Source organism: Haliotis rubra, unplaced genomic scaffold, assembly GCF_003918875.1.
Source record: "Haliotis rubra isolate DU_JTF1 unplaced genomic scaffold, ASM391887v1 Scf1, whole genome shotgun sequence".
Classification (NCBI taxonomy): domain Eukaryota; kingdom Metazoa; phylum Mollusca; class Gastropoda; order Lepetellida; family Haliotidae; genus Haliotis; species Haliotis rubra.
Genome location: NW_025764891.1, coordinates 9,755,829 through 9,767,813, shown reverse-complemented (window position 1 = coordinate 9,767,813; position 11,985 = coordinate 9,755,829). Strand labels below are relative to the sequence as shown.

At 41.2% G+C, this 11,985-nt stretch overlaps 1 protein-coding gene across 1 annotated transcript; it reads left to right on the top strand.

The window, feature by feature from the left end:
- Positions 1-3,542: 3,542 nt before the first annotated feature.
- Positions 3,543-10,255, top strand: LOC124282952 (fibrinogen C domain-containing protein 1-like). The gene is made up of 5 exons (XM_046719031.1): positions 3,543-3,887; positions 5,955-6,079; positions 6,834-6,930; positions 7,573-7,737; positions 9,828-10,255. The coding sequence occupies exons 1-5, from the start codon at positions 3,716-3,718 to the stop codon at positions 10,067-10,069; spliced, it is 801 nt and encodes a 266-aa protein (XP_046574987.1). The 5' UTR covers positions 3,543-3,715; the 3' UTR covers positions 10,070-10,255.
- The last annotated feature ends 1,730 nt before the right edge of the window (positions 10,256-11,985 follow it).

Here is an 11,985-nt window from a genome sequence, read left to right as displayed (position 1 = left end):
TTTTAAACTGGTTTCACTGCTGTTTCGCGCAATAAGCTTAACGCTATTACCCAACAGGGACAGGTGGTGACATGAAGGTGTATAAATATGTATCCAGTCCTAGTGCAGTCGTTAATATACATGAAAAACACGGACCCAATCCGCTCCTGCTGATGATGTACACGGTGGGGATTTAACGAGTGCTTCAGTCGTATCCGATTTCTCTCTCGGGGCATTCTAGAACTAAATGACTTTTAAATGTTTAATCAGTAAGAATATGCACAGAAACCTCCCATGAAGGCTGTAAAGTTTGTGTCAGGGAAGTATGTATATTATACTAGAGCTATTTACACGGAATATGTTTCAATAGGGAAACTAGGACTTGGATGTATGTTACGTGGACTCTCAGATCCTACCCTTCAATTTGTTTTTAATGAGATAATTGCCTCAATGGCAATATTGCTAGGATTTAGTGAGGAGGCTATGAATTAAGCACTGTGTGTGTTGTTGCAATGAATGTTGTAGTGATGACATTATTATATTAGGTAATTAATCTCCACTGCAGGGGCGGTGGGGTAGTCTAGTGGTTAAAGCGCTCGGCGAAGTACGGATTGCGATTGACAGCAGTATATGGGAAGTCTTGCCCATCATCTGCAACCATCAAGCGATGGGTGAGGGAATTCCAGTGCGGTAGAGAGGGTCTTGAAGATGACCCCGTCCTGGTCGGCCCACAACCAGCACCAGCCCGGAAAACATTGACACCAGGTGCTCACTCTGGTAATGAGCAACCGTCGAATCTCCATCCATGAGAGATGGGTCCCAAGAATGCTCACCAGCAAAATAAATCTTACGAGGATCATCATAAGTAATGCCATGAGAACAAGATATGAACAAAACCCAGATGACTTCCATTTTAGGTTAGTTACTTGTGACAAAACGTGGATTCATCACTATGACCCTGAGAGCAAACAGGAATCCATGGACTGGAAGTACGCCAAGTCTCCTCCGACCAAGAACTTCCAGTCGTCCAGATCGACCAGGAAGGTTATGGCCATCATATTTTGGGATAGCCGAGGCATCATCCACATAGATTACCATCCACCAGGAACTACGATGAATGAGGAATATTATGGTACCCTACTAAGAAAATGAGACAGTCCATCAAGGAGAAGCGCCGTGGCAAACTCAGGCGTGGAGTTCTTCTTCATGAGGACAACGCTCCAGTCATACCAGTCGTGTTTCACTGGCCGCTGTCGAAGAATGTGGATTTGAAATCCTACCTCACCCACCCTGTTCTCCAGACCTGGCACCAGGTGACTACCACCTGTTTCCTAATCTGAAGAAGCACCTCCCTGGTAGGAGATTCGAACATGATCATGAACTCAGCTGTGGAGACGTGTCTACAGGACCAAGAAAAGGACTTCTATAGACAAGGCATAAATACCTGACAGACAAGATGGACCAAGTGCATTGATTTACAAGGCGATTATGTTGAGAAATAAATGGGGATTGCATCGATGTTCTGCCTGTAAATATTTTAGGCTCAAAATTATATCCTATTTTGATAGCCCCTCGTCTGGTATTTGCCACAGCAGTGTGTGATTCCGATAACTGTTTCCGTTGTGATCATCCGTTGGCCTTGTCCTTGGAAGGAGGAGTAGAAAGACATCCACTTGTTGGGGAACCATTCATCACAACTCACATCATTTCGTAACCCAAGAGTTCACTACGAATGGCTCATTAACCAGACAAAATGCCACCATGTAACACACATTATATTTGGGATTACGCTTTCTCAGTAAGGTACGGATTTTAGTACTTTTGTTAGGTTGAGTCCTACCCGGGATTCGAACACACACACACTCGGAGTAATGCACCTAATCGGCAGCACACAAAGTCAGATCCGGGCAAAATGTCACCAGATAAATTGGTGCGAACCACTGAAGAATCATTATTGTGCCATGGGGGCAGATAGATTGATTCCTCCCTTCCATCCACTCACTCACTCACTCATTCACTTACTCACTCCAGAAAAAGCCTGTATCATTGTATACATGCCAACCTTGGTGATTATCGAAACTATCGCTGCACTTTTGTAACGACCTACCAAGCAACCACTCGCTGTTATATCATCCTGACCTGTAGCACAAAATGATTCTAAGTTCCAATGTGTATTGTTGAATGAAGGTCAGCATGGCTCACTGTGCCTGGGGCGGTGGGGTAGCCAAGTGGTTAAAGCGGTCGCTCATCATCCTGACGACAGGGTTTCAAATCCCTGGATGGGTACAATGTGTGAAGCCAATTTCTGGTATCCCCGCTGGTTTATTGCTGAAGGCGGCATAAAAACTCACTCACTCACTCACTCACTGTGCCAATATAGAGCAATCATACTAACTAACACAAAATTCATTTTCAGGACGTGACATGTGAAAAGTTGTTGGTTGCACTAAAGCCCTTTTTCACAAGGCAGGGATTTCAAGTGGCTTATATATCACAGGTCAATTTCTATCCTTGCCAATGAAACAGATTTTCACAGTAAAGATACGTATTACAACCACATATGTTGCTCTTACAATAACAGACTAAGATATACAGACTAAATACAAAATAAGCACCGCACCGAGTCACTGCCACAAATGTTTCACTTAAACGGATGCAAAATGTGATCATAAACGTTTAGAAATGCCTTAAAATACTTCTGGGGGGTATTGCAAATCATTGCAAATTTGACAGGCGATTACACTGGCAATATTAGCCACCACATTTTCAGAATACTGATGTAAATCGTTCCCAGATCCATATGTCCATATGTCCGTTCATATGGTATATTATCTTGGTTGGTTTGTTGTTTAACGCCGCACTATATTCCAGCTATATGGCGGTGGTCTATAAATAATCGAGTCTGGACCAGCCAATCCAGTGATCAACAGCATGAGCATCGATTTACGCGATTGGGATACTGTGGCATGTGTCAACCAAGTCAGCGAGCCTGACAACCCGATCCCGTTAGTAACAAGCATGGGTTACTGAAGATCAATTCTAACCCGGATCTTCACGGGTCTCATATATTATCGCAGCACATACGACTTTAATGACAATGTCCATCTCTATAGTACCAAGCCCTATTTTGTACAGCAGCTTTGAGAAGACAAGTGGATAAACCTTCTCGTCTTTAAGCCATTTCAAACCAAAATATATTTTGAGGCAAGACAGTTATTTTGGTTCTTGTCACCTTAAACAGGCAAAATGTCCACTATCCAGTATCAAAGTCCATTTATCCACCATTGTGATTAAAGTCGCATTTGCTGTGATACGATGTGATATAATGTCAGTGTGACATCGGTCTACACATTTAACGTCCGTGTCCTCAACATGTGGTGATATATATGACGTAATTTACCTTGTCAGGGGAATATTTGTACTCACGCATTTTAATATAAACAAGTTCAGGCAGTAACGTGGTAAATGAGGAAAACATGGCTATCGGAAACACATCCTTACTGAAATTAATTATCTCGTGTAAGCTAAATCGCAATTTGTGAAACCGAGAAACGGAACTCCATGCTGTTTTCTCAGAATTAGTTAGACGTGGCACAAGTGGTGACGGAAAATTATCAAGAAACCAATTAGTATCACATCATAACATTGGCAGACACTATATCCGGGGATATAATAGCTTAATGTAGCTACACGCTATTCACATTTGAAGTACGTCTTTTGACTGAGACCATAAAGTATGATTTGGATACTCGTTGTTTCCCAGCTCTTATTTGGTTTTTCAACCAATGCCAATATTGTAAAGAAACATTGTCAACTGATAGAAGAGTACAAGGAATTCCAGACTACCATGGATACATACTTGGCATCGAGCGACGACGTCTGTCAAGGCGAAACTGAAAACTACAAGGGTGAGTATTTCTTTGTGAGATCCACGTAGAGTAGTAAATGACTTGGGCGTAAATGAAGTGGTCGATGGGGTAGCGTACTTGTAAAGGCGGTCGTTCATTACATCAAAGGACTGTTTCGTTCCCAACATGGGGATAATGTGTCCCCAGTCTTGGTGTTTGTGGAATATTGATATTAAGCACCCTATAGCGGTGTTCAAACAGTACTCACAAAATATCTTAGCGACGTTTCGGCTTGGGTACCTATAATAAAAATAATACCTGTATAGCGCTGAACTCCACCCGCACGGGCATGCTCTAAGCGCATACAACGTAATGGAAAACCCATGCTGCCTGTGAGTCATTTCACATGATCCCACCGGTACCCATTTTCTGCTGGGTGAACAGGGGCAATTTTCAACAAATTCACTTGCCTAGGGTGAGGCGTGGCCAGGACTGATGTCCTACTAAACTCTCATCGAGTCTCGCTGCCAAACACGGTCACCCATCCAAGGACTTCCCGTGACCAACGTCGCTTAACGTTAACTGTTTTGTGACCTGGGCTCTATGCGTAAGACCACACACACAACCACCAATATGATAGGAGTAACTCACGCAATTACATAATACATATCTGCGCGCACATCATCAACCTATAATAAGGTGAGGTGAGGTGAAATTGGGTTTAACGTCGTGCTTGAGCATATTTCGCTCACATGACGACGTGCATGCGTGTGTGTGTATGTGCGGCTGCTTGTACTAGCCCAGACTTAAGCTGGTTTTATAGTGCTAGCCCACTAAGATACCATGCCGCAGTGAAGCATGAATACCCCACTCAGACACATTATACTGACTCCGAGCCGACCAGTCCTTGTTGTACCCATTAATGCCGAGCGCCAGGCAGGGACCAACAAGTACCATATTTTAACGTCTTTTGGTATGACGCGGTCGGGGATCGAACCCGCGACCTTCCGCTTTCCGGGCGGACGCTCTAACCACTTCACCACGGAGGCGGTCCCTATAATAAGGGACTGTGGCATTGTCGTGTAGTTGATCCTAAGAGATGGACAAACTTGATCAAATTAACCAACATGTGACTAATTCCATGTCCCTAAAGCGGTACCAATGGTTGACCAATGGTTGCATGCTCGCCTTTTCGATGTTCGTGCTTTGAGCATTAGTTGTCTGTTTTACCAAATGACACCAATGCGATGATGTGACATTTCCGAGGTATAAATATAATTATGTAGCTGCATAGTAGCCCTGTCTTAATGTGTAAACGAAGGTGTTAAAATAGACGTCAACACGACACCGACACGTTGTTGGTTACGTCTCCAGTGCTAAATCAATCCCTATAAAATCAATGTAAACAGACTAATGTCTTGACTAACAAGAAGATGACATTAGACAACAATGCAGTTTTCTCGAGCTATTTTTTTCACAAACTGGCTAGTTCTATTCAAGGTTGCGTCTTGCGAGTCATATTTTGACAAAGGTCACTTTTCAAAATCTGGAAACTGAACGACAGAAAATCTTATACATGGTCACTCCCGTATGGCAGTAATTTCCACCAGTTATGCAAAGTCTCATCACTTTGAAAAGTTTGTCCAGTTTAAACCAGGGATAGACGACGACGCTATCAGGTGTACAGCCCAGAACGGACTTATGGAATTCGCCCTGTTAACCCTTTCGCGGTTGTATGACTGTATTTAGTGTTTTCAGTCTTCGATTGTATATTTATAAGGACAAAACTTATATGCATAATTACTCCCCCACTCGCTCATACAACAACTTCATTTGTAGACCAGTTGGACAGCTGAGGTCATTATGTACAATCCGCCGTCATATTGTTGGAATATTACTGAGTGCAGCGTTAAACAACAAACGAACAAACAAGCAAACAAAGAAAAGGGTCGAGAGGCTGAAAGTCCGACAGAGAGTTATTATACCTGTATAACTGATGCCTGAACACCAGGGTCCACTTGAATACATCCTTACATATGTACAAGTATCAACACTCTGAAATTTCTTCGTGAAATTCGAATACAATGTTGTACCTCTCATATGTTGAATACGAATCTATAATTTCAGATTGTGCAAGTATTTTGAAGGAATATCCTAATGCTGGAGATGGCGTGTACAGGATACAACCCTCAGACGAACAAGGCTCTTTCAAAGCGTACTGCGACATGACCCAACATGGGGGCGGCTGGCTGGTAAGTACATTCACGCTGCATTAACGGTAACCTCATCTCTGTGTCATCGACAACAAGAACTAAAACAAAGTAAGAATTTTGGGGGGCATGTTTCTCCTTCACGAAAGTTTGTATGTGACTGTGAATGTTGTTCAGTGTGGTGCCAGCTCTAACATGGCGACCTGGACAAGGAGTAATAGTGAAAGGGACATAAGAAGCCACCAGCCACGGTAAAACATCCAGGAGTAGGAACACAAGGCTCCCACCTTAGTCAACCATTTCCAAAAGCATGACATGCTGATGGCCTATTCTGACTGATTCATAACTAGCGATAAAAAAGGCTTTTAGAGCAGGTCAGCTGAAAAGGACTAACGATGCTTGGAAATACTATGGAATACGTTGAAGAATACGTTGGAAATTAAAGTTGAAAAACTACAGATGAATAAAGAGTAGTAAAGGTTGGATAAAGGAGCACCCCTTTGAATGTGCGTTAGTTGTCAGTCGTGTCAAATGTATTTGAGCAAATACAATCGGTCGTTGATTGTTTTAGCTTTGGAATGCATCACCTACAAAGTGCATCTCTTAAGTCTTAAAATCATAATTGATATCCATTTTCTGCTTTCTCTTGCAGCCGTCGAGTTGAGTTGAGTTGTACCATAGACCGTTCAGTGTTACTCAAATGTAAAAGGAATTGTAACCTGGTGTAGAAATACATAGTTTTGTCAGCTTTAACGTGGGTGTACATTGTTGCACATCTGCATATTTTGTGTTGAAGGTGATTCAGCGGAGAGTGGATGGGCTGGTGGATTTCTACAGGACTTGGTTTGAGTATATGGAAGGCTTTGGCAATCTCACCGGGGAGTTCTGGCTGGGTAAGAATGAGTACAAAGACACAATTGCAGATAATATTGAACATTTAATATCGTGTTATGTGATGGAATCTTAAAGTTGGAATCGATGTGTTCTTGAAAACTCGTCATTTTACACCAGCATTATGACAGTAACATAGCATAAGAGGATAATGGTAAGCATGTAGATTGAGAAAGTGGCCTGTTTGTCACACGAATGGTCACAGTGACATGTCATTAATTTCTCTCTAAATAACAAATTCAGGTAGGCATTTCTGTCCAAGTGTCTGGGATGTTTTCCTAGAGACCCTTTTACCAGGGAGAGAAGTTACCATGATGTTCATCATCAGTGACCCTTACGTACATTGAACATGTAAAGGCTTAGTCTCCAATGTTAGGATTTTAATAACTAAAGGTATTTGCAGTGGAATTTGAAGTTAGACCATTAATGTGCAGATCAACAGAAATATTTACAAAGGAAAATAAGACGTAAAACACAAATATAAATACAAAAATAAATACAAATATATGATGCTACATTTGAGTGAGTGATTGAGTGAGTTATTATTTAACGTCACATCGGCAATATTTCAGCCATATCATGACGAGAACACTTGACATTGAATGCTACATTTGACGTGCAGGAAGTACTTTATTTATTTGCAGGTAATGAGAAGATACACCGTTTAACCCACCAGACAACATACGAATTACGAGTTGACGTAATGTTTATGGATGGGAAGATTGCATATGGTCACTACAGAAACTTCCGGGTTGATAACATGTCAACCTTTTACAGGCTTGTCATTAGTGGATTCTCGGGAAGTGCCGGTATATATTTCTTCAAATATTTTAAAGTTCTTTGAGAAGTAATATTTTGTAACTGGTCTGAGAGATAAATGTATGTTCGATAATTTACTGTTGTGTCTACGGTACATTAAGTAACAAGCATTTACAAGACCGTGGTGATACAGATCATGTGCTACACTGTACCTCGACATTATAATATCACAAATACAACACATGTGCTACAACGTACCTTCACTCCACATCATCACCTGTACAAAACACGTGATACAGCGTACCTTCACTCCACATCACCACACATACAAAACACGTGCTACAACGTACCTTCACTCCACATCATCACCTGTACAAAACACGTGATACAACGTACCTTCACTCCACATGATCACATACCAACACGTGATACAACGTGCTTCACTCCACATCATCACATACAAAACACGTGCTACAACGTACCTTCACTCCACATCATCACCTGTACAAAACACGTGATACAACGTACCTTCACTCCACATGATCACATACCAACACGTGATACAACGTGCTTCACTCCACATCATCACATACAAAACACGTGCTACAACGTACCTTCACTCCACAACATCACATACAAAACACGTGCTACAACGCACCTTCACTCCATATCATCACATGCAAAACACGCGCTACACCGTACCTTCACTCCACATCATCACCTGTACAAAACACGTTATACAACATACCTTCACTCCACATCATCACATACAAAACACGCTATAACGTGCTATACTCCACATCATCACACATGCAAAACATGTGCTACAACGAACCTTCACTCCACATCACCACACATACAAAACGCCCAGAGAGCGGAAGGTCGCCGGTTCGATCGCAGGCCGCGTCATACCAAAAGACGTTAAGATATGGTACTTGTTGGTCCCTGCCAGTCGCTCGGCAATAATGGGTACAACAAGGACTGGTCGGCTCGGAATCAGTATAACATGTCTGAGTGGGATATTCATGCTTTAGTGTGGCATGGTATCTCAGTGGGCTAGCACTATAAAACCAGCTTAAGTCTGGGCTAGTACAAGCAGCCGCACATTCACATACATACACATGCACGTCGTCATATGAGCGAAATATTCTCAAGCACGACGTTAAACCCGATTTCACCTCACCATCATCACATATAAAACACGTGCTACAACGTGTTTCACTCCACATCATCACATACAAAACACGTGCTACAACGTACCTTCACTTCACAACATCACCTGTACAAAACACGTTATACAACGTACCTTCACTCCACATCATCATCTATACAAAACACGTGCTACAACGTGCTTCTCTCCGCAACATCACACATACAAAACATGTGCTACATTGTACCTTCACTCCACAACTTCAGACATAAATATATGCTTTAATATACCTTCACTTGACATCGTCACATATAAACTTGTGCCACAACGTACCTTCACTCCACATCATCACACATTCAAAACATGTGCTACAACGTACCTTCACTTCACATCACCACACATACAAAATACGTGCCACAACGTACCTTCACTTCACATCACCACACATACAAAATACGTGCCACAACGTACCCTCACATCACATCACCACGCATACAAAAAATGTGCCACAACGTACCTTCACATCACATCACCACGCATACAAAACATGTGCCACAACTTACCTTCACTCCACATCACCACACATACAAAGCATCAACTTCAATGTAGCGTCACTCCAAATCATCACATATACCGAAAACGTGCTTCAGTGTGTCTTCACGCTAGAAGTTCACCAATACAAAAGGCTTGCTGCAATATATCTTCATTCCACATCACTACACATACTAAATATGTCCTATATCTATAAAGATCACAGATTCTAAAGATGTGCCACTGTGTAGTTTCATTTCACATGACCACTCATAAAAAAACTATTAACATACAAACGTTTCATAATTACTTAAATAAACGATAAAGGCGTTTCAAATATTAACACTTATCAACATTTACAATAAAGTACTAATATGTTTACACGAAAGGTTAAAACTCAGTTACACAAAGTTATCATTTACAGTCACGTATTTGTACATGAGAATACGTCAATTGCAGGTGACCCTCTGACTGCGCATAACAGAATGCGTTTCACCGCCAAGAATCTGGATTTGGACACACACAAGACCGCAAACTGTGCTGTCAGTTACCGGGGAGCATGGTGGTACAAAGCATGTCACTCATCCAACCTCAACGGCATCTACAACGACACCACAACAAAAGGAATGAGATGGGGTAGCAAGTCCTGTCTGCGTACAAGTATGAAAATTCGCCCACAACACAGAGACAATGGAGAATAGTCTTGTTTATACTGTTCGTAATCTAATCTAGGATCTGCTTTATCGAATGCAACCAACCCATTTATTGGTAGAGCTGTGACGATATATCGTAGTATCGATGATCGTGATACTTTATCTGACGATGAATATGTCGATACTTTTTTTCGTATCGTGATATGTATTGTTGACCTTAAAATTATTAATTTTCAGCAGAAATTGGCGGTTATGTCAAAATTTACACTGTTACTTGCTATCAAAATATACATTTTGAAAGAAAATAACTAAAGATAGCATATCGTGATATGCATTGAATCGATTTGTATCGTTCCAAGATATCGCAATACGTATCGTATCGTGAAATGTCTGTATCGTCACACCTCTATTTATTGGTAGGTCTGTTTAATTGTATACGATGTGTAAAAATATCTTAAACTGTTACATCAATTCACTTTGCAGTTAAAACAGCTTGGTAAAAAACAGACTGACTCATATTCGCAAGGACTGTACATTTACCCAAATTTACCCACATTCCCCAAATGATGCAACTGGGTGTTCATATTCTAATTTCCCATTCCTTACTTAGTACACAAATTCTCTGGCCAGAGACAAAACGAGACACTTTGAGAAGTATTCGGTTTTACTTGGCCAGACAATGTCAAGGTTTGTAGGTTTCTAGATGAATAATGTCTGTGTATGAATTCATTAACCATTATTGAACGTCACTGAGCTTGTCAGATTTCACAACTACGATGTTCTGGGATCTGTACTATTATCGGTGTTCAAATGGTTATTGTAGCGATGCAGTATCTACAGCATCTGATTGGGTGGCAGCCTGAAGGTCTGCCTTTAGTAGTGACCTCAATAATTGTTTCTTACACGCAGGATGGTTAAGGTTACACAACTCCAACTGTTTTCCAACATACTTCTAAAATAACCTTATATACTAACCTTTTAAAAAATTATCCAGGCTATCAACAGCCATTCCATGTACACATGGGTACACTCTGGCCATTAAACTACAATAAAACACAATATCTGGCCAACTTGTCCGGCTTTTTTGGCGAGCACAGGCAGCGAAACACATCAACCCAAGTTCCACACCAAATGTCACCTACTGGAAAATATCTGTACACACAATAAGCATAAGTCATGGTGATAAAAATGACAGCACAAAATACTTAAAATTGTGGTCAGTCTTAATTACTGGTTGGATGTGCTTTTAGAAAACATAATCATTTTACACTATTTCATCCAATCACAGATGTCACATGTCTCTGTCTCTTCAGTTGTTTACATGCGGTACTCGCCCAGGGAGCATGTGATTCTGTAGTGGAACATTTAGCAGACATTATAACTGTTTAAGTTTTTGAAGGGAGTGGATATATCACACAGATTACATCCTTACCTTGTCAGTATGAAGGGGCGGTGGGGTAGCCTAGTGGTTAAAGCGTTGGCACGTCACGCCGAAGACCCGGGTTCGATTCCCCACATGGGCACAATGTGTTAAGCCCATTTCTGGTGTCCCCCGCCGTGATATTGCTGGAATATTGCTAAAAGCGGCGTAAAACTAAACTCAGTCAGTCAGTCAGTCAGTATGAAACTTCGTCTGCAACCTAAATACTGGGAAGGCGAAATTGCTCAAACACTCAAACAGTGTATCTTATAGAATTGTGTTTACTACCTCAGATTTTACTGTTTTAAAAAACCTAGCAAAATTTATAAATGTGATCTTTCCTACAGTATCACAATAGACATGTTATACCAACAACTGATTTTCTACAATATATTGTTATACTCCGCCGCCATTTTGACTGTATGTAATAATTGTTGTGTGTAATATGTACTCTTATACCACCATAGGTGGTCTATTGCGAATAAAGTAAAGTGAAATGTGTGAGAGGCACGATAGTGTATTGTTGTGATTAGTATTAAGAAAC